At 39.2% G+C, this 22,847-nt stretch overlaps 1 protein-coding gene across 6 annotated transcripts in view; it reads left to right on the top strand.

Moving 5' to 3' along the window:
- The window catches only part of Rnf111 (ring finger protein 111), a 65,090-nt gene that overhangs the window by 39,715 nt on the left and 2,528 nt on the right, over positions 1-22,847 (top strand). For 2 of the 6 annotated variants that reach the window (XM_051197890.1, XM_051197891.1), the window contains exons 6-13: positions 3,072-3,391; positions 5,733-5,988; positions 13,010-13,358; positions 15,172-15,324; positions 16,877-17,003; positions 18,004-18,096; positions 19,431-19,526; positions 20,879-21,006. In XM_051197890.1, the coding sequence (XP_051053847.1) occupies positions 3,072-3,391; positions 5,733-5,988; positions 13,010-13,358; positions 15,172-15,324; positions 16,877-17,003; positions 18,004-18,096; positions 19,431-19,526; positions 20,879-21,006 (1,522 nt within the window). The remainder of the gene's footprint in view (positions 1-3,071; positions 3,392-5,732; positions 5,989-13,009; positions 13,359-15,171; positions 15,325-16,876; positions 17,004-18,003; positions 18,097-19,430; positions 19,527-20,878; positions 21,007-22,847) is intronic. The other 4 variants (XM_051197895.1, XM_051197894.1, XM_051197893.1 and 1 more) reach the window with 4 other exon arrangements.

Below are 22,847 nucleotides of genomic sequence, written 5' to 3'. Positions count from 1 at the left end.
TAGGTAGAGAAGTTGCAACTCTGGGTGACATGCTGGTAGAGTCCAGAAAGGTACAGGTGCTGGGAAAACACTGGCTACTCATGAACTTCTTCAGAGTTCCCATATGGACCACCACTTATCCTCCTAGGCATATTTTGAAATTAATTAAGATGGGGATAGGAGTTTTAAAGGTTTCAGTGGTATCATTTATTCTACTTTTGTTGCCCCTTTTTCTTATGGCATCATAGATAAGAAAGGCCCAAGGTCAGAACTATCTTCTGTTCGTTTGTTTGACTTGAGCCCAGGCCTTCATATGTGCTGAGTGTGTTTTCTATCATTTAGCTACATACCTAGCCTAAAGAGTTTTGTATTTCAGCTCTGGTCACATTATCTCTTAGTTTTGTGTTATTTCTCTTTTGCTAGCTTAAGGCAGCTTGATGTCTGACATGGACAATGGTACAGATAGAAACTTAATAACAAAGACATGCCAATAGATGCCATAGCTCATAAATTGACTATATCACCTTTTTTTTTTTTTTTAAGGATTATTTATCTATTATGCATACAATGTTCTGCCTACATGTATGCCTGAACGCCAGAAGAGGGCACCAGATCTCATTATAGATGGTTGTGAGCTACCATGTGATTGTTGGGAATTGAACTCAGAATCTCTGGAAGAGAAGCTAGTGCTCTTAACCTCTGAGCCATCTCTCTAGCCCTATGTCTTCCTCTTTTCTTCCTCCCTCCCTCCCTGTTTTGTTTTTTAAGACAGGGTTTCTTGTATAGCTTTGGAACCTGTCCTGAACTAGCTCTGAGAGATCCTCCTACCTCTGCCTCCCAAGTGCTGGGATTAAAGGCATGCACCACCACCCAGCTTATATCACCAATTTTATTTTTTAATTTTTGTCCTGGAACTAGCTTTGTAGGCCAGGCTGGCCTTAAAGTCATAGAGATTCACCTACTTCTGCCTCCCGAGTGCTGGGATCGAAGTCATGCGCCACCGTCACTCGGCAAACCGTCACTGGGCAAAAGTTAAATATCTTGTTTTTCATGTCAATCCCAGTTTCCTCACCTTCCCCTCCTCCCTTGCCCCCCTCCCTCAACCCCTATCTTATCCCCTTTCTGCAAAGTAAAAATATCTTGATTGGGGTCATTAGCACCTTTGTAGTAAGGATTTTTAACTCTTCATTCACTTATCTCTTGGTAGTGTTAGTAATTACATTCCTACCTACATTTCATTATTTATCTTAAAGCTTCAGTTTATTTATTTGTTTAGGCTTTTCAAGGCAGGATTTCTCAATAGCTTTGGCTGTCCTAGAACTCACTTTATAGATCAGGCTGGCCTTGAACTCACAGAGATCTTCCTGCCTTTGCTTCCTAAACTCAGGGATTAAAGGTGTTCACCACTGCCGATAGATTAAAGCTTTTATTCATGTATTACATATGACTATTTCAGTATCTTCTAAATGTTTTTCATTTCTTAGGTATTAACTTCACTATAGTCTCTGAAAGTTCATTCTTGATATTAGTCTGTATTTGCCATCTTTGAGACAGATGCTTGTCCCAAGCCAAACTGTTTTACAGAAGAAACCTGATAGGAATTTCAGTTCAACTTCTACCTGTCATGTGTTTCCCTGTTTTATGTAGATTTTCAACTGTGGATCACTTAAGCTAGTTAACTACACTATTATCCAAATTCCTAAATGGTGCAGGTAATGACCAGGTGCCATGAAGGCTGCTGCTTCTCTAAGTGCTTAGTACCTCACAATAGGCTTTTGGTAGTAACTCACCTCAGTGTCATGTTGGTTCTCTTTCCTTCCCTTCTATGATTTTCTAAAACTCTTCTTTTCCTCAGGGATTTCATCCCCATCTGCGAAGGAAGTTAAAGAATAAAATTCTCAGGCATATGCTCCTACAGCACCTGATGTTAGTCTTTGTAAAAGTCTTTGTGTGTTTGTGCCTGCCATTCTTTCCAAATGCCTGGTCCACTAGTAACCCACTGTTTAGAATCCTGAGTCTGTGATCTGTCTTTAGCCATAACATTGTGTTCTCTTTGTTTTCGGTATCTTCACCAGTTCCATTTTCCTATTACATGTACAGGTACTCCTGGATGGTCTATGCATACTTATGTGGTTGCTTCTACTCTGTTTTTCCTTTGTTATTAAACTATTTGCTTTTTTATAGTGTGTGCATGTGTTTGTGTGTGCAAACTTGGAGAAGTCGGTTATCTCCACAGTATGGAGTCCAGGAATTAAACACAGGTCTCCAGGCTCAGTGGCAACTGCTTTCACCTTACTGTTGGGCCCATTCTTTCTTTAATGTGCTTGTGGCGTCTTTCAGAGTGACTAGACATGCACTGTATTTCTGGTGACGGTCTTCTTGTCTTCTTCCCAGGCCTTTCCTTGGCCTTCCTGTTTTATAATTGCATTGTTTTTACCCATCACCAGGAAGCTGACTTTCATTTTGTGGTTTTTGTACCATTCTCCTTATTTTAAACTTTATATCCAACCAACTTTGGACATCTCCCCTGGACCATTTAGGAGTCACCTTCAAACTTATCATGCTCAACACAGCTCACTTTTGTAGCCTGCATTTATTTGAATTATGCTTCCCATCTGCTGTATTTATATGTTCAGCAAATAGTCATTGGATACTGTGTTGTCAGGTGTCCCCCCCCCCCCACTGGAATGAGACAGATCTTCATTCTAACATTCCACATGACATGTGTCCCTTCCACCATACAACACAAACTTTAAAAAAAAATAGTATAATAATAAAAATTATAAAAATAAGAAGCAAATGAAAGGGTTGTCAGATGGTGGTCCAGCCAAATATTCAATTGATTTTGTTTGTGTGTGTATGTGTAACAGTATGTGTGCAGTTCAAATGACAGCTTGAGGTAGTCATTTTTCTTCTTTCATTGTGTAGGTCCCAGGCATCTAACTCAGGTGGACAGACTCAATCAACAAGTCTGTTACTTCACTGATAAACCTCACCAGCCACTATCACATTACATTCTTATTTACAGATTAATACAGTGCTTTTTTTCAAAGTGGTGTTTGATCATTCTTTGCATTTGTTTCTGTTTTAAGATGACACAAGAAGAACTGCATCTAGTGCTGTCCCAGAAACGGGCCCTCCTGCAATGCCGAGGCTACCTTCCTGCTGTCCCCAGCACTCACCATGCGGAGGGACATCACAGAGTCACCATGCATTAGCACATCCACACTCAAGTTGTTTTCAGCAGCATGGCCACCATTTTCAGCATCACCACCACCACCACCATACCCCCCACCCAGCGGTCCCAGTTTCTCCTTCCTTCAGTGATCCTGCTTGTCCTGTGGAAAGACCTCCTCAAGTACAGGCTCCTTGTGGTGCAAATAGCAGCTCTGGTTCCAGCTACCACGACCAGGTGTGTGGTTTTCACCAATAATTTCCTGTTTTTCTCTTTCCTACTTCCCCCTCCTTTTTTTTTTTTTTGGACTTATGTTGCCTTCAAAAAGAGTGGAAAATCCCAGTGATGTCTTTTAGTGTATGTGGTGCTCTCAAAGTGAGTGTGTCTGTAAACTAACCCATATTCTTGAATGTAAAAAGGACCTAATTTGGTGAACTGTGACTGTTTTTCCCCCAAGACAGGGTTTCTCTGTATTACTTTTGGAGGTTGTCCTGGAACTTGCTCTATAGACCAGGCTGGCCTTGAACTCACAGAGATCTGCCTGCCTCTGCCTCCCAAGTGCTGGGATTAAAGGCGTGAGCCACCAACACCTGGTTTGAATTGTGGAGTTTTAAATTCTTCGTTTACAGAAGGTATAAATTATTTCAAACAATTAAGGAGAACAATGGCACGGAAAAGTGAACATGATATTTATTGTAAAATTTACTTTTGGGGTCATGGGATGCAGTGAGTAAAAGTACATGTCACCAGTCCTGACCCTAGTTCAGTCCCTCGAACCTATGTAGTGAAAAGAGAGAACCAATCCTTACAAGTTTTTTTTTTTTTTTTTTGGACTACATGGGTGTGAACTTACACACACACACACACACACACACACACACACTTACTTTAAATGCAATTAGAAACAAAAACCCAGAAGGTGGTATTTCAGGGACGTATTGTAACTGGCTTGTCATGTGGCTGAACAAAGCAGAAACAGAGCTGAGGAAGGCTGCCTTTCTGTGCTTCCTGACTTTTATAAAGTACTCAGTTTTGCCTTTCTAATTTTGCTGGCTTTTGGGTTGTGACCACTCAGAAATAATGAAGAAGTCTTCTTTTTAAAAGACGAAGCTAGATGCTGCCATGAGGAGGGAATTTGAAGAGTTGGTTCAATATGCAGTTGAGATTTCAGATGTTATTTTGCTTCTGGTAACAGTTCACAGTATTAAGTGGTTATCTGAAATCATTGTGCCTCTTGGAAAAGAGGTGAATGGAAGACCTTGCCATAAAGGACAGCTTACTAATAATAGGAGTTGGCTTTTACTTTCTTTGGAAAGCTACAAGTGTACTGAACTTAAGTGGTAGACAACGTGTTTAAATTACTTAACAATTAAAAAAAAAAAAAAGAAGGAAATTTTTGCCTTATAATTTGCTCTTAGAGTAAGATCTAAGTGTTCACTTAGGATTTTGGGGATTCGGATTGCGACAGGGTTTATTTGTATAGCCTTGGCTATCCTGGAATTCAAGTGTTGGTATTAAAGGCATGTGCCACCACTGCTCAGCATTTACTTAGGGTTTTAAGTGACTAGCACATAGTTGTATATTCCAGTATTTTGATGCATGTATAAAAATTCATGATGATCAACAGAATAGCCTTCATGTCCATTACAAAGTCATCATTTCCATGTAGGAAACCTAAAGACTGAGACACTCATTGCTGGCCATAGTTACCCTACTGTGCACTTTGGACTTTTAAAGTCACATGCTTTGAGGGGAGAAAATGTAAACTTTTCCTACTCACTATGTAGATCAGGCTGGTTTCTAACACACAGAGAGCCTTCTGCTTCTGCCTCCTGTGTGCTAGGCTTAAAGCTGTGTGCCACTATGTTCTGCTCTTTTTTGTTTGGGTACTCTTAGAATTTTAGTTGAAAGTTTAGACAGACAGATTGTTACTAGAATTCTTTTTTTAGTGCTGTGATAGATAGCATACTGTCTGAGGAGTCCTGAAGTCCTGATTAGAATTTCAGAGGAATGCATATCTGTTTTTAAACCCTCTTTTCTTCTGGTCTCAGTTGTACATAATGTAAAAAAAATAAATCTTTAACTTTTTTTCAAATTATTTTATGTGTATGTGTATATTCCTGCTTGTTTCTATGCACCACATTCATGAAGGTTTTCAGGGAGGCCAGAAAAGGGCGTTAGATCCTCTGGATCTAGAGTTTCAGGTAGTTGAGAGCTACCTACTGTGGGTACTAGGAATCAAACTTCTGCAAAAGAGTCAAGTGTTTTTAACTAGTGAGCTATCCTCAATTCCAAGAAATAAATGGTACAGTAACATATTAGTTAAATGCTTATCTTATAGCTTACATTTTACTTAGAGTTGATTTCACATTTTGAGAGTAAAACTGCTAATTTTAAAATTTAAACTTTGTTTAATATTGTCTTTGTGTTTGATTTTTCTCATACAAAGAATTGCTATTTCCAAATTTATTTGAAGACCTTGTTTTCCTAGAGAGCATTAGGAATATTTTGTCATGTGATAAGAAGTGTTATTTTCATGAAACTTAAGAAAGGTAAACTTGAATTGTTCTTTACCCAGCAGGCATTGCCAGTTGATCTGAGCAGCAGTGCTCTCAGGACTCATGGAAGTGGGGGTTTCCATGGTGCATCTGCCTTTGACCCCTGCTGCCCTGTCTCCTCTTCCCGAGCCGCAGTCTTTGGCCACCAGGCTGCTGCTGCCCCGACTCAGCCATTAGCAATAGATGGCTATGGTTCAAGCATGGTTGCGCAGCCCCAGCCTCAGCCACCTCCACAGCCTTCTCTCTCATCATGTCGGCATTATATGCCACCTCCTTGTAAGTATGAATTTAATGAGAAACAACTGGAGCATGTAAATTAGCATTGTAATTTCCCTCATGGAATTAGAGTAGTTTATACGTTTTATTTGGCTTAAGAATGGGATTTTTTTTTTCCCCATACAACTGTTTGTGAAATTGAGATGTATTGAGTAGCACCTTATATTCTTAGGCAAGAAAGTTTTAAGGGATTTGGCTTTAGTTTTTAGGGGTAACTGAAGAAATATTAAAGTAGTATTTCTAAGTACAATAAAGGAAATTTTATTCAAAAATTCTCAATTTTTATTCAAAGATTTCTGAGAGAGGGCTTTGACAGAATGGATTGCCATTTGGGAAAAGAGTTGTGTAGTCATTTGTTATGGGCAACTACAACAGAACCAGGTATGGCAGCTATAAGGAAATTGGAATCCACTAGATAGCTTAAAATTGATAACTATCCTTGGGCTAGGTAACGTAGTACTTTGAGTCTTAGCTAATTATTATTAATTGATTGATTGATTTTTTTTTTTTCAGGCAGGGTTTCTCTGTGTAACAGCTCTGGCCATCTTGGAACTAGCTCTATAGACCAGGCTGGTCTCAAAGTCACAGAGATCTACTTGCCTTTACCTCCCAAAAGCTGTGATTAAAGGCATGCACCATCACCACCCATCGAGTCTTAGCTAATTATAAAATGGAAGCTTAACAAATACTCTGATAATAACTTTTGCTAAGAGTAAACCTTCCAGGGCTGGAGAGATGGCAAAGAAGTTAAGAGCACTGGCTGTTCTTCTAGAGGTCCTGAGTTCAATTCCCAGTAACCACATGGTGGCTCACGACTGTCTATAATGAGATCTGTTATCCTCTTCTGGCAAAACACTGTATATATAATAAATAAATGAATCTTAAAAACAAACAAACCATGAGCCATAGGCATGGATAGATGGCTTAGTGGTTAAGGGCACTGGCTGCTCTTGCAGAGGACCCAGGTTCAATCCCAGTACCCACATGGCAGCTCACACTTGTCTGTAATTCTAGTCCTTCATACAGAGATACATGTAGGCAAAACACCAATGAACATAAAATAAAAGTAAATAGTTTTTAAAAAATGAGCCATTTCATTATACAATGTTATGAGTTTTTATTTGATTTAATAATACATTTTTTTTCCCTCACCATAATTAACTCACAAAGCTGGAGCTTAGAACTGGATAGAGGTAGTGCACACATTTAATCTCAGCACTCTGAGGCATAGGCAAGAGGAACTCTGACTTTGAGGCCAGCCTAGTCTATAAATTGAGTTCCAGGATAGCCAGAGCAGTTGCACAGAGAAACCCTGCCTTGGAAAAACTAAAACAAAAACCAAACAAAAAAACTGGAGCTCAGGAGTGTTTGTGTGATTTTCATTTCCTCTCCCATATTTGTTATTTTAAAACCCCTTCAGAACATTCCATTATATTAAATCAGCCCACTCTATGAATGTTTAAGTTGTTTATAGCTTCTTGAGTCTTTTTGTAGCCAGAGAAATACAGTATTGTTAAATCTCTCTCAAAGAGTTTGTACCGGTTTATATTTGTCAGTGGGGGAGCTCTGTGAATGAAGGTAGGGATTTGAATTATATTCATTGTATTGCATTTGACTGATTACCCTGTCCCGGGCTATTTTTCCTCTGTGGAATATATTTGTCATATGTGTATGTTCCCTTTCCCCACTTCCCTTTAAAAACATACATAATTCATATACAGCACATACCATTCTATTATTCCCCCTTTTCATTAAAATTGTACTGGGGAAGAGTGATTGAGGGAAAGCACTAGTTTTACATGAAATGGTGATATGAATGGATTTCCCAGCTCTGGCAACTTAACTTAGAGACTTCTGGTTAACTATCTCCTTTATTTTCAGTTTTTTCACACTGATAAAATATGAATAATTGTGATTGGGTATAGATTGCAAAAGCTTTGACCCAAGTGACTAGCTTGCACACCTCTAGTACTATTACATTAAGAAAACTTCTTTTCTTTTGAAAGTGCATGGTCTTGAGTTAGTGATGAAACTATGGTGCTTGGAAAGCCATCTTTGAAATGTTTTGTGGTCTGTAAAGCTCTGCTATTGATGAATATGAGTTATAGATAGAATTAAGCTATCTGCTGTTATTTATTAGGAAGGAGGTTGAGATAGGGTCTTCATTATGTAGCCTGGAATTCATGATCTACTTCCTATCTCCTGAATGCTGAAATACAGGCCTGCTTGTACTGCTGCGTCCAGCAGAGGCTCCTTTCAGCCACTGAGCCAGGGTGTGCACTGTGTAGTTTAGTACTTGAATATGGAGTTAAGCAGTCTTCATACTATAAGTAACAAGTAGACCCTCCTTTTTTTGAACCAAATTTTCCTTTATACAAAGCATTAAAATGCAATTGCATTTCTAAAATGAAATATTAGGTATACAGTTTTATTAATAAGTGGGCTAAGTCAAAAGCTATGCAATAATAAAAAGAAACATCTGTGAGACAAAAGTAAACATGAATGAAGACACTCCTGAATTCCCACCTCCCATGTTTCATTGAGCATCAGAAACCACCAATCTGGCTGGGTAATGGTGGCACACACTTTTAATCCCAGCACTAAAGAGGCAGAGGCAGATGGATATCTCAGTTGGAGGCCAGCTTGGTTTATAAAGCAAGTTATAGGACAGCCAGAGCTGTTAAACAGAAAAACCTCATCTTGGAAAAACCTAAATAAAAAAACCCAAATCACCAAACTTTTAGTCCTTGTACATTAATTCTGTTTCCACATTCTCTGCATCTGATTGGGTCCTTGGATTTTATTTCATTTTCATTGTGACACTCCACAAATACATATTATCACCCTCTGTTTGTGTGGGTTTGAATGTCTTTTTGGGTGTTCATTTAGTGCTTTCATGCTTGAAACTTCTCTATGACAAGTGGAGCTTTCTAGGAAGCAGTTTCAAAAGAATTATTATTTTATTTTATATATAATTGATAAGCATCTATATACTTAGATTTTTCTAACTTGATAAGAGCATCCATAAACTTTCAAAAGTAGATGGATATGGTGGTGCATTCTCAAAAAACCAGTACTTAGAGTTTGGAGGCAGGGTAATTGAGAAGTTAAGGCTAACCTGGGCATCAGAGCAAAACTTTGCTTCAAAAAGAACAAAAACTGATGGACATGGTGGCACATGCCTGTAATCCCAGCACTTGCAAGGTTTGAGGCCAGTCTGGGCTACCTAGTGAAACCCTGTGATGAGAAACCAAACCAAAACATAATTTTAAAAAGTACATGAAAAGGAATGGAAATGAAGAGTAGGTGGCCTATATGGGCAGCATTCTGTTCTGGTTACCAAAATTGTCTCTTAGAATGCTTATGGAAGAGTTAAGTGGACCCATTCTAAAACAGAACTTTGACTTTGTAAAACTTGTGAACTTAGTGCTGGAAAGCTCTGAAAGATGCTGGACAGTTGATGTGAATTGGAGAGGTGATTAGCAATAACCTAACAAGTAACTTCTTTGTCACCTGAGTATTGGAGTTGTGTGCCTTCTTGAAGAGCAAAACATCAAGTTAATAAAAAAGACTTAAAGAAAATTGTTTGAAAGTGGGGCTGAGCCAGAAAAATAGTTTTAAAAATTACAAACCCAGGCCTGGTGGTGGTGGCTCATGCCTTTAATCCCAGCACTCGGGAGGCAGAGGCAGAGGCAGGTGGATCTCTGAGTTCGAGACCAGCCAGGTCTACAAGAACTAGTTCCAGGACAGCCTCCAAAACCACAGAGAAACCCTGTCTCAGGAAAAATAAATAAATAAAATTACAAACCATAGTGGGAGTACAAACACTTAAGAGGCAGAGACAGGTGGATCTCTGAGTTCAAGGCCAGCTATATGGCAAAACCCTATTTCAAACAAACAAATAAGTAAACAGTGGAAGAATACAACCAAGTCTTCCTCTGCCTCCCACACATATGTCCTCAGGTGTACCCACTGTCACACAAAGAAACAAATAAATGTAATTTTCCAGATTAAAAAAATAATTAAAAAGTAATGACTTGGGGCTGGAGAGATGGCACAGCAGTTAAGAGGGCTGTCTGCTCTTGCAGCACCACATGGCAGTTCACAATTGTCTGTGACTCCTGTTCAGGGGATTGGACACCCTCACACAGACATACATGCAGGCAAAACTCCAGTGTACATAGAATACAAATTATAAAAAATTGACTTAAAAATGCCTTGAAGATAGTCCAAGATATTCCTTTGTTAATAAACTAGAGAGTGATAGACTGTAGCTCCAAACTAGATCTCTAGAAAGCCCCAAATGATGGGCTGGGAGAGGGCTGTCAGTATCATGCTTGCCATGCAAGCATGAGGAACTGAGTTCTATTTTCAGGACCCATGGAAAAAAGCTTAGTATAGTAGCATGTGCCTGTAACCCAGGTGCTGGAAGGCCAAGACAGGAAGATAAGGTTTATTGGCCAGCAGATTAACTGCACTGAATCAATGAGCCCCAGTTCCCAATGAGAAAACCTCTCAAAAAATAGAGTTGTCCTAGTTAGAGTTTCTATTGTTGTAATAAAGCACCATGACCAAAATCAACTCTGGGTTTATTTGGCTTCCATTTGCACATCATAGTCCATCATTGAAGCAAGTCAGGACTGGAACTCAAACAGGGCAGGAACCTGGAGACAGGAGCTAATGTAGAGGCCATTGTAGGGTTGCTGCTTACTGGCTTGCTTTCCCTGGATTGATCAACCCACCTTCTTATAGAACCCAGGACTACCAGCCCAGGGATGGTATCACTCACAATGGGCTGGGTTGTCCTTCACCATTCACTAACTTTAAAAAATGCCCTATAGCCCAATCTTAGGGGAGGCATTTTCCCAATTGAAGTTTCCTCCTTTCAGATAACTCCAGCTTGTCTCAACTTGACATAAGACTAGCTAGCACAAAAGGTGTGGTAAGATTAAAACTGGCATACACACACACACTATACTGCAAGAGCATGTGCACATACCCACAGAAATGTGCAGACAGATTAAGGAATATTGTCCTGCTGGGTATGGTGGTGTAATCCCAGCACTGGGAAGGCAGAGATAGATGGATCTCTGAATTTGAAGACAGCCTAGTCTACAGAGTTGCAGGACAGCCAGATTTGCACAGAGAATCCTTGTCTTGAAACACACACACACACACACACACACACACACACACACACACACCTCTCTTTTCCTCCCTCCCTCTCTCTCTCTCTTCCCCTCTCCCCCTCCCTCCTTCCCTCCCTTCCTCCCTCCCTAATGAATTGAAGTTTAAACTAAAACCCAAGGCTTCTTATTGTGTTGCTCAACTTGCTTTGAACTTAACATTCTCCTCCCTCATGTCCCTCAGTCTCACCTTTCTAGGAGCTGAGATTACAGATTGTACATTATGCCTAGATTGGCTTTTTTTTCCAATGTCGAGTAGGTGCGGGTTTCTCAGTAAGAGAGGAGTATTTCAACAATGACTTTGAATTTTGTAAAGGTTTTCATTGAAGATACAAGAGAAAGTATTTTGTTAAGGGCTTACTTTGCTTTATATGTTGTTAGCATAGAATGAGGCATGACATATGAAAGGCAAGGGCAGCAATAGTGTTTCACACTTGTGTTCAGGGGCATCAGATTCTTTCCCTTTACACCTCTCTGACAATAAATCATTTAGGAAATTGAGACATATTTAGGAAGTACCTGCTTGCTTGTAATTCCAGCACACAAGAGGCTGAGGTGGGAAGGTCACAAGTTTGAAGTCAGTTTAGATTGTTTATCAAGGTATTGTCTTAAAAAATAAACAAACAAAAAGTTTGTTTGGTGAAGAAATTTTCATTTGTGGGATTTAGTCATGTGTGCCGTTGTCCCCCCCCACACACACACACACATTTTCCGGGCTTGAACCCAGGACAATGTACAACTGAACTATGTTCCCAGTGTTCAATCTTACTGCAGAAAAGCAAAGACAATTTGGAAAAATGTTTATTATATTTTTATTATAAAATTTCCATATAGACAAATAGTACTTTAAGTAAATAAGAAAATGCCCAATAATTAATATAAGAATACAAATCAGTAATTCTGGGGGAAAAAAGCAAGTGATTAGAAAACAATTTTTCTTAAATGCATACTTTTTTTTTAATGTGCATTGGTGGTTGTCTGCATGCATGTCTGTGAAGATGCTGTTAGACATAGTTGTGAGCTGCTATATAGGTGCTGGGAATTGAACCCGGGTACTCTCAATTACTGAACCATCTCTCCAGCCCCTCATATTTACATAAGAAGTTTAAGCCAGGTGCTGGTGGTGCACACCTTTAATCCTAGCACCCAGGAAGCAGAGGCAGGTGGATCTCTGAGTTAGAGGTTAGTCTGGTCTGCTGAGTGAGTTCTAGGACAGCCAGGTCCACACAAAGAAACCATGTCTTGAAAAACAAAAAAAAAAATTAGGATGTTGGAGAGGTGATTAAAAATGTATACTGTTCTTCCAGAGGACCTGTGTTTGGTCCCCAGCATCCGAAATCACCTGTAATGTAATTCTAGCCCCAGGAAGTTCAATGCCTCTTTTCAGGCCTCCATGAACACCTAAATATGTAGCAGTCACAAACACACACACTAACATACAAGTAAATAAAGAAAATCAAACTTCTTATTAAACATTTGGTTGATTGTGTGAAATTAATAATATATACCTGTGTCTTATAGATGAGTATATTAATTAATGGTAACCTCTAGGGAGGGTGTTTTGTCAGTGGCCATCTGTAAAGTATTTTTTTTCTGGCACAAAACTTATATAAATTTTACTATAGAAAATGGTCTGAGCGTGCATGCGTGCGCACGTGTTTATGTCTTGGGGAAGAGGAATGATAGCACATAGGGCTGTCACTTCAGCATTTACCAGTTTTTATTGGGGTACTTTTCCAGAAATTCTGGTACAGTCTCATAATAGGTTGTTTTAAGTTGTAACTCTGTGAATGAAGTAGATTTATTTGTATTGACAGAAAACACTTTTCTTACAGATGCATCCTTGACAAGAACATTGCACCATCAAGCCTCGGGTTGCCCTCACTCTCATGGAAATGCTCCTCCTCAGACTCAGCCTCCCCCTCAAGTGGATTATGTTATTCCTCATCCTGTACATGCTTTCCATTCTCAGATATCTTCACATGCAGCATCTCACCCTGTGGCGCCTCCACCCCCAACTCATTTAGGCAGTACAGCTGCACCCATCCCTCAGCATCTTCCTCCTGCTCATCAGCCAATTTCACACCATATTCCAGCCCCAGCACCTCCTGCCCAGAGACTGCACCCTCATGAAGTGATGCAGAGGATGGAAGTTCAGAGGAGGAGGATGATGCAGCACCCAACGTAGGTCTCATAGTTTAAGGAAACTGTGCTTGCTTTTCTTCATGTTCAATTGGCCTTTCATGTATGAAATCTTTCATGTTTTGAAACTAGGTTTCACTGTACAGATCAGATCTCCTTCCTTAGCCACACAGTGCTAAGGTAACAGATAAGAACTTTCACACCCAATAGGGGTTATGGACACAGTAAAACAAAGCAGTGTAACTATAGTAAGTCTTCAACATAGTTGGACATTACCTTTTTGTTGTTGTGATGATGGGCATTGAACATGGCACCTTGCACCTAATAGAGAAGTGTTCTACTACTGGCTGAGCTTTATTCCCAGCTGGAGAATTATCAACCATAAAATAACGTTATTGTGTCCTACCCTGCCTAGTAGTGTTGACAATGTGAGTGTCTTTAAGCAAATAAGTCCGTTTCTCTGTAATGATTGATCTCAACATTGATCCTGAAGAACAAGATTGAAAGATGTCCAATATCTAATTATATTTATCGTGTTATTTACAAGAGGAAAGAACAATAGGAGAAGTTTCTAAATCTGGTCAGGTGATGGTGGCACATGCCTTTAATCCCAGCACTAGGGAGCAAAGGCAAGCCTGATCTACAGAGCATGTTCCAGGATAGCCGTGGCTACCCACAGAAACCCTGTCTCAAAAAACCAAACACCAACAAACAAAAAGTTTCAAAAACTGACATGGAGGATTGGGGTGTAGCTCAGTTGGTAGGGTGCTTGCTCAATGTGAATGAACCCCTGGATTTAATCCTCTGCATTGCATAAGGACCAGGCATGCTACCGTTCTTGGGAGGTAAGAAGTAGAAGAGGATTGGAATTCTATTTCCAGTCTTAACAAAGCTTTATTAACCTTCTAATAGTGTAGTTCCCCCATATCTATAAGGCTAAGTAAACTTTTTCTTTTGACAATTCAGGATTTGATATTCATACTCATCTGATTGTCAGTGTCTGTAAATAAACTTTATTAGAAAACAGCTTAATTTTTTTTACTCACATATTGTCTTACATTTTTGGCATGACAAAAAGCTGGTTAGCTTGATGTTTTAGTAGTTAACCTATATAGAAAATGTCTGTGGAGCCAGCAAGATGGCTTAGTGGGTAGAAATGCTTGCTGCCAAGCTTGACAACCTGAGTTGGTCCCCAGGGCTACATGGTGGAATGAGAAAACAGATTCCCACAAACGAACGGTATTTGACCTGTCTTCAGCAGGGAAAGAAAAGCCCTCATACTCTTATCTACTAAAATGATTGAATTTTTTAATGACTGAAGTAAAATAAAAATTTCCATTGTCCTGCTTTGTATATTTATGTGAAGTATCTATTTGAACACAAGACTTTTTTTTTTCTTGGTCTTTAACTTTTTAAAATTTTGTTTTCATTCTCCTAATTAAAATACATACTGTAGAAGTTTCAAGCCAAAATTACCTTTTTCATGGAATTTTTTTTGTTTTAGTTTTTGAGGCAGGATTTCACTATAGCTAGCCTTGGCTGCCTGTGAACTTACTATATAGACCAGATTTGCCCCAAACTTACAGAGGCCCAGTTGCCTCTGGCTCCTAAGTACTGAGATTAAATGCTTCCATCACCATGTCTGGTTTCTGGGATGATAATTAAATTGGAGATAGTAGAATCATAAATGAGCAGTAAGTGTGTATAGAAGATTTCATGTGCTTTTTTAAAAATAATTTTATAATGTTTCTTAGTGCAAATTAATTTCCTCATCATGATTATCTATAGATTTTCATAATTTCAATGGAATTTTTTTTCTACATTAAGAAATAACCAATTATTCAATTATTTCCAGTGGTCTTTTTGTGTTCTGTGTTTCTAGGCGGGCACATGAACGTCCCCCGCCCCATCCACATAGGATGCACCCAAACTATGGCCATGGGCATCATATTCACGTGCCTCAAACCATGTCCTCACACCCTCGCCAGGCTCCAGAGAGATCTGCCTGGTCAGTACCTTACTTATTTCAAGCAGCTTCTGGGAAAGTTGGGGGAAAATCCCTTGTAATGGAGTGCATACAACAGAGCATAGCTGTGTGGAGAGACAGTTCTGCTGGGAGGAGCCATCTCTGGGCATGAGGCCTGGAAAGAAAGAGCAGTACCTTGAGTTCTGGAGCAGGAGCCACCTGAAGCAGGGAAACAGCTGTTGCTTTTGTTTAACTTTTGTGTCAGATACTAATTTTATGGACTAGGACATTGTAAAATGATAACTCAGGTTAAGTAATGTATCCATACCTCAGTAGTTACCATTTTTCTGTGATGGTACTTAAAATCCCCCTTTAAGCAGTTTTGAATGTTTATCTATTGCTGCCCTCTCAACCATGAGGAAACTATAGAAACCCAGAACTTAGTCCTGTTGAAGTGAATGTTTGCATCTGTTGACCCTAGCCCCACTTCTTCAGTTCTTTACAACTGAGTTTGACTTTGACAGATTCCATATATAGATGAGAAGACTGCTAAGCTAACTTTTGTAGGCAGTTTTCTGTCCAGACCTCCGATTTTCTGTCCCACCAGCTGCTCCCAAATAACCACTCAGATACTTAATATTAATTATAAATGCTTGGCTGATAGTTTAGGTTTGTCTTTTAGCTATCTGCTATAACTTAAATTAATCCATTCCTATTAATCTATGTGCTGCCTCAAGGCTCATTTGACCTCATTTTTACTTCCCATCCTGGTGTCTCCTCAGACTCTGTTATTCCCACTTTTCTACTATTCTGCCCCCAAAATTACGCCATTGGACAATCAGCTTTTTGTTAATAGGAGGGTATCACATCTTTTCAGTGTACAGATGGATTATTCTTCAGCAAGTAATAGAGTATTTCTGTTTTCATGAGTGTCTGCCATTACGGTCAGACTGCTTGCCTGGTTTCTTTATCCTCCTCGCTGGTCATGGTTATGTTTGCTCCACCTGCAGTATCCATTGAAAAGAGAAGTCTAGTTTGTTCTGGAGAAATTAAATGGTTTGTATTACATTTTTTTAAAAATCCAGTTGCAATCACTGCAGCAGAACACCGAGTGGGAGTCTGCAAGTGGAGCATCATTATATGCCAGTTTTCTTCTGATGGGGTTACCACAAAAGTGTTTAGGTGTAGAAGCTCTTTTAATTGTCACTGACTCTAAGAACCCAGCAAATACAGGCCTGGGGAACATGTGTCACATTCAGCTGACCCAATAAAGTCAGCTCTATTAGGTGTGCTCCTTGAGGAGAGCCAGGTCCTTGGTTGGAAGGGACCCTAGGAACCATTCCTTATCTGTCTTGCTTTTATGATGGAATGAAACTGAGTTGAAATGTTTTTGTGCTTATATTCACAAAGTGAAGCTTTTTGAACATTTATTTCTGAATATACTTGAAATCATCATTAGTAAAATTTGGGAGGGCTAAGTGCCTTAGCCTTGTAAATTAAGGGTTTTTGAAATTGCTTCCATTTCTGTTGGCCATATAGAGACTGTGAGGGAGACACAAAAGTTAAACTGCTCTCGCTTTTTTTTTTTTTTTAGGGAACTGGGGATTGAAGCTGGAGTGACTGCAGCTACCTACACACCTGGTGCACTGCACCCTCACTTGGCCCATTATCATGCCCCCCCTCGACTTCATCACCTGCAGTTAGGAGCACTTCCATTAATGGTAAAATAGGAATTTTTAACATTCTGATACATTTGCCTTCTAAATAAAAGTAATACTCCTTTTCTGAATTAAATATTGTATTAAAATATCTTGGTATAGTAAATATTTTTACTAGAATTTAGGAATAATTCCACTAATTAGATACTGTACTATTTTCATACACATTAGATATATTAAAATCTGAGTTTGTAATTTGAATTGTAAAATATACTCTTGGTGTACAAAATGCAAAGAAGTGACCTTTTCTACACACCAAGATAAATGTGATCTGCTGTCGCCAAGATGCACGCATCAGTGAATCCCAATCAATGGATTGGGTCTGCTTTGATACCATCATACTGTTGCTGCTTCTGACAGATGCAGATTTTGTTGCTACAATGTTGAAAAAGATTACTGTCAGGCTAACTGTAGACATGAAAGGAAAGGGAGTCTGTGTTGTAGTGGAGATACTGCAGAGAGTCCTCATTGGCCCTTGTCCTTGGCAGGTTTGGACTTTAGGGTGCTACATTTGCAGAGGTTTATACTGGTCAAGAGCTGTCAAACATTAACAAGCACTAGGAATCCACCTAAGTTTGTGTTTACAGATGTGCCAGCTGGGTCAGTTCAGTGCCAGCATTTGCTCAGCACTCATGAGCCTTTATTTGGTGGTGGTGGTGGGGCAGGGCGCGGCACAAGAACACAAAGCTGCTCAGACAGGAAACTTTTGGGTGTGTTCACCCCTTCCCAACCCCCCACCCCTCCCCACCTAGACCCACCTGCCTCTGCTTCCTGAGTGCTGGGAATTAAAGGCATGCATGACCACACTTTACCTTTTTTTTTTTTTTTTTTGGTGGGATGGGCAGAGTATATTTTGCTGTTGCCCTTGCTGACCTTGAAACTACAGTTAGCTTCAGTCTACCTCAGTTTACCTCAAGCTTCTAAGTAGCCAGGACTGTATCTTCAGTGTTAGCAGTAAAATACAAACCTTAATGACTTCATCCGTCTCTTGCATTAAAAACAGGTTCCTGACATGGCAGGCTACCCTCACATCCGTTACATTTCTTCAGGACTGGATGGAACATCATTCAGAGGTCCTTTCAGGGGCAATTTTGAGGTATGAAATAAAATAAATGAAGATATTTGCCATAGTATTTTTAGTGCAGAGTTAATTTATTTTGTGTTCATGGTTAAGTAGGATGTCTACTGTATTTGGGAATCACAAAGCAGTCAGATGTCTGATTTTCGATTTTCTGGTATTGCCTTTGGGACTTACACAAAGATTTATGAACAGTATCTTTTTTTTTTTTTTTAAGATTTATTTATTATGTATACATCGTTCCTCCTGCATGTATCCCTGCAGGCCAGGGGAGGGCACCAGATCTCATTACAGATGGTTGTGGGTGCTGGGAATTGAACTCAAGATCTCTGGAAGAGTAGCTAGTGTTCCTGATCTCTGAGCCATCTCTCCAGCCCCTAAGGTCAAAGATTAACTGAATGTGAATATCTACCATAAAAGAAAATATTATATTAAGTTTATTAAGCAAGTACTTGAGAGGCAAAGGCAGGCATAACCCTGTGAGTTTTATGCCAATCTGGTCTACCTAATGAGTCCCAGGCTAGGTAGCCTTACATAGTAAGGCCCTGTCTTACTATGGGGGACTGAGTAGCAGGGTGGTGGTGGTGTTCACCTATAATCCTGATCCCAGCACTCAGAAGACAGAGGTAGGTGGATCTCCTTGAGTTCAAAGCCAGCCTGGTCTACAGAGCGAGTTCCAGGACAGCCAGAGCTATATACAAAGAGACCCCCATCTCAGATTAAAAAAAAATACAAGAAAATGGTGTGTGGGAGGGTAGCTGGAGGGATGGCTCCATGGTTAAGATCACTGGCTGTTCTAGAGGACCCAGGTTCAGTTCCCAGTACCCACATGGTGGATCACAACTGTCTGTAATGTAACTCTGGTTCCAGAGGATTCAATTCCCCTCAGCTGGCCTCCACAGAAAACAGGTAGGCATGTAGTACAAAAACATACTACAGGCAAAACACCCTATTTAAAAAAAAAAGTTTAAAAACCTACCAAATCAGTGTAAACATCCAATACACAACCATTTGAATATGGGAGGAAAATCGTAGCTAGATTCTCACCGAGCTTTACAGTTTGGAGAAAGGGAAGCCAGTTTGTGTGCAGCTGAAGATCTCATTTGTGGTTGGTGTGAGTTAGAACTGCTCATTTCCTTGATAAAACAGAAGTACTTCAGCTTCTGCACCATGTGCATACCCAGACTCCCGCTATGCCACATGGTCATTTCCTGATAGTGCTGCAACACCGGCATTTGTCGTACTTCTATGGCAGGGTTATAAATATTTAAATTTGTTGCATTTATAGTATTTACAATACTCTTAAAGGAAAAGTCATTGTGGTTTTAATGCTAGTTATTCTTTACTTTCAGGAACTGATTCATCTGGAGGAAAGACTAGGAAATGTCAATCGTGGAGCATCCCAGGGAACAATTGAAAGATGCACATATCCACATAAATATAAAAAGGTGAGGATTGTTATGATAATGCATAACATGGAATGTTATAGACACTTGGATCTGTGAAGTATAGCAACTGTATTGCTATTGAAGTGATTCCCATGATAAAAATTATCTAAAATACATACTCTGAAATCTCCATCCTCTGGTCTTTCATTTCACATGGGAAGTCACAGATTTCTTACATGTTCATCAAGGTACTTTAGTGTATTTTATCATACTCACTTTCATAACATTTATACATATATATTGTTTCCTTCCAGTTAAAAGAGAAACCTACAAGGTGACAGAAAGTTTTATGCACCATCTTTTTATTGTTTACTAGCTCTCAGCCCTTTCCTTGGTTTGGATGATAAAGGTGTTGTGTAACCTAGTGTAGCCTTACATTAGAGCTTCCCCTGCCTCATTCTCTAGTGCAGGCGTTATAGGTGTGGCTGCCATGCTGATCTTTCATCTTTTTAGTAGCTTGTGCAGAATTCCATCATTTGCTACTACTATAATTTTTAAGCTATCTTTTTATTTTGCATGTAATGTGGTGGCCACACCTCTACTCCCAGCATTAGACAAAGAGATTGCTGTGAGTTTAAGACCTCCTTGAGCTATAAAGTAAAGCAAACAACAGTAATAACAAAAACAAAACAAAACAAAACAAAACAAAAAAAAAAAAAAAAAAAAAACAAAGCTGGGAGGTGGTGCTGGCTCACACCTTTAATCTTAGCCCTCGGGCAGCAGATCTCTGTGAGTTTCTAGGCCAGCCTGATAAACAGAGTGAGTTCCAGGACAGCTGGAACCCTGCTTTGGAAAATCAATACAACTAAAACACCTAGCCAGTTCTTTTCACCAATGTTTAGTTCATATTTCTGTAGTGTTATGTGTGTAAATTCCAAACTAGACGTAGTGAACAGAAAATGCTCAGTGCTGTACAGGGAACAATGAACATGGAAATTACTGTTGGTATTTTTCATGTTTTCTAAGGAAGAATGTTAGTGAGGCATTACCACTAACTGTATATCTTGTTTAAACTAAATGCAATAATTGGAATTAACATAAAGATGTTGGAAATAGTCATTTGAAGAATAATTTACTTAACTGTGTTGTGATAGTAATTATACAGAGTATCATCATCATGAATTAACAGTAATAGGGGTCAGCCTACAGAATCTGTACCATTGTGACTTTGCTTTTCATGCTGACTTTTAGGAGTTGATACTTGGTAGTTACTTAATTCATCTGTTAATTCTTGACAGTGTTATATAGGAAATAAGTTATATATGAATATGTGGTCTTGTTCTGTTTTTGTTTTGTTTTAAATAAACACAGACTTTACTCAGTTGTTCAATAATGTCATCTCTGCTAATAAGGTAACAACTGATTGGTTCTCACAGAGGAAACTGCACTGCAAACAAGATGGGGAAGAAGGGACTGAGGAAGACACAGAGGAAAAATGTACTATCTGTTTGTCTATTTTAGAGGAAGGTGAAGATGTGAGGTAACTAGATATTTCTTATTTAAAGTCCACTCTCTTATTAAATAGAAAGGACTGGATTGTGGTTCAGTGGCAGAGTCCTTGTCTAATTGCACAGCCATGGCATTGTGCCTCCACACCACAGACTGCACAGATAAATGATTGATTCACAAATAGTTAGATCAATTGGTTTTAAAAGGGCACTTATTTAAAAGTAATTTAGAAACCAAATAAAGATGATTACTTATGTACCCTGTTGCCAGCTCTGTAAGTAAAAAAATAAAAGAGTTAAAGCCATGGAGGGGAATACACATCCACTCTGGACTCTACTAGAAGCTGCATGGGTAATGTCTGTAGTAAAAATTTGTCTTCTGTAACTATTTCAGGAATGAGAATTTGAGATGATTTTGGTATCAAGATTTTAAGGGTCAGGGTCATCTCTATGCATTCTATTGACAATACTTTTTTTTTCTTTTACCCCCTTTTGCTTTTCTGAGACAGAGTCTTGTTGTATAGCTCTGGCTGGCTTGAGACTCACAGAGCTCCATTTACCTCTGCCTCCCAAGTGCTGGGATTACCAGCATGTGCCTCTATGCACACATAACCATACTTTTGTGATTTAGTAAATGTTCTCATCCTAACCAAGTATCATTTGAAGGCATTTTAAAAATAATTGCTAAGATAATTGTTTTGTTACCATCTTTTTTGGGGGGGGTTGGGAGGTTGGTTTTTGGAGGTAGGGTTTCTTTGTAGCTTTGGAGCCTGTTGTAAAACTCAACTCTACATCAGGCTGGCCTTGAACTTACAGAGATCTGCCTGTCTCTGCTTCCTGAGGACTGGGATTAAAGGTATGGGCCACCACCTCCCAGTTTACCATCTTGTTTTTTTTTTTTTTTTTTTTTGGTAAAAGCAATAAAGTTTAATTAGTTAAAAACAAGTTTGGGTTAAGGTTAGGGTCAGCATGACTTCTGGAGCCAAGAACTAAATATATGGGAGAAGTGACCAGATGTTCCCTGTACACATCCCATTGTGTCTTCAAGACACTGAGCACAGAGTCCTCTGCACACCACCAGGTCAACTTCTAGCCAGCATTGGTAGCTCAGAGATCCACAGGGCATGGAGTCCCCATTCATAATCATCTTGATTTTTTAAAATAATAATTTAGTGTCATATCAGACATAACAGCTATGGGCACTCTTTTTTTTTTTTTTTTCCCCTCTGTTTCTAAGGATACTGTTATCAAACCTAGTTTGTTTTTGTTTGAGATAGGATTTCTCTGTGTAGCCCTGGCCATCCTGAAACCTGTAGACCCCCCCCCCCCCACTCATCATACCTCTTCAACTAGTGGCTGAGAGAGGAAAAAGATACATATTGTCCATTACAACATGTGATGAGGGCTTTTTTTAAGTCCTTAAAAAAATGTATTATTACTTATGTGTATGAGTATTTTGCCTGCATATATGTTTGTGTATCATGTACATACAGATGTTCAAGGAGGTCAGAAGAGGGCATTAGATCCCCTGAAACTGGGTGCTTGGAATTTTAATCATGGCCTCCTGGAAGAGTAGCCACAGTCCCTGTGATTTTTTTTTTTCTTTTTTACTTTTTAAACATTCTGTTTCCAGTGAAGGCATGTATATATTGAGGCGGTCTCTTTATAATGTTACTGATAGTGTTCATGAAGGAAAAGAGCACTTCTGAGGTATTATCTGTGAGAAATTCTATAAAAAGCAGCTCTTAAATAGTAAGTAGATGTAGAAAGTTATTAAGCAGCAACTTGCATCCTACTCTTAAATTTAGATTTAATGTTATTTCAGTTTCTGTTGGCAACTTGGTGTGGTATTCTGAAGTGAACATTTTTCTTT

Source organism: Phodopus roborovskii, unplaced genomic scaffold (assembly GCF_943737965.1).
Source record: "Phodopus roborovskii unplaced genomic scaffold, PHOROB, whole genome shotgun sequence".
NCBI lineage: Eukaryota > Metazoa > Chordata > Mammalia > Rodentia > Cricetidae > Phodopus > Phodopus roborovskii.
The sequence above is the reverse complement of the archived record's forward strand: the minus strand, read 5'-3'. Positions and strand labels throughout refer to the sequence as shown.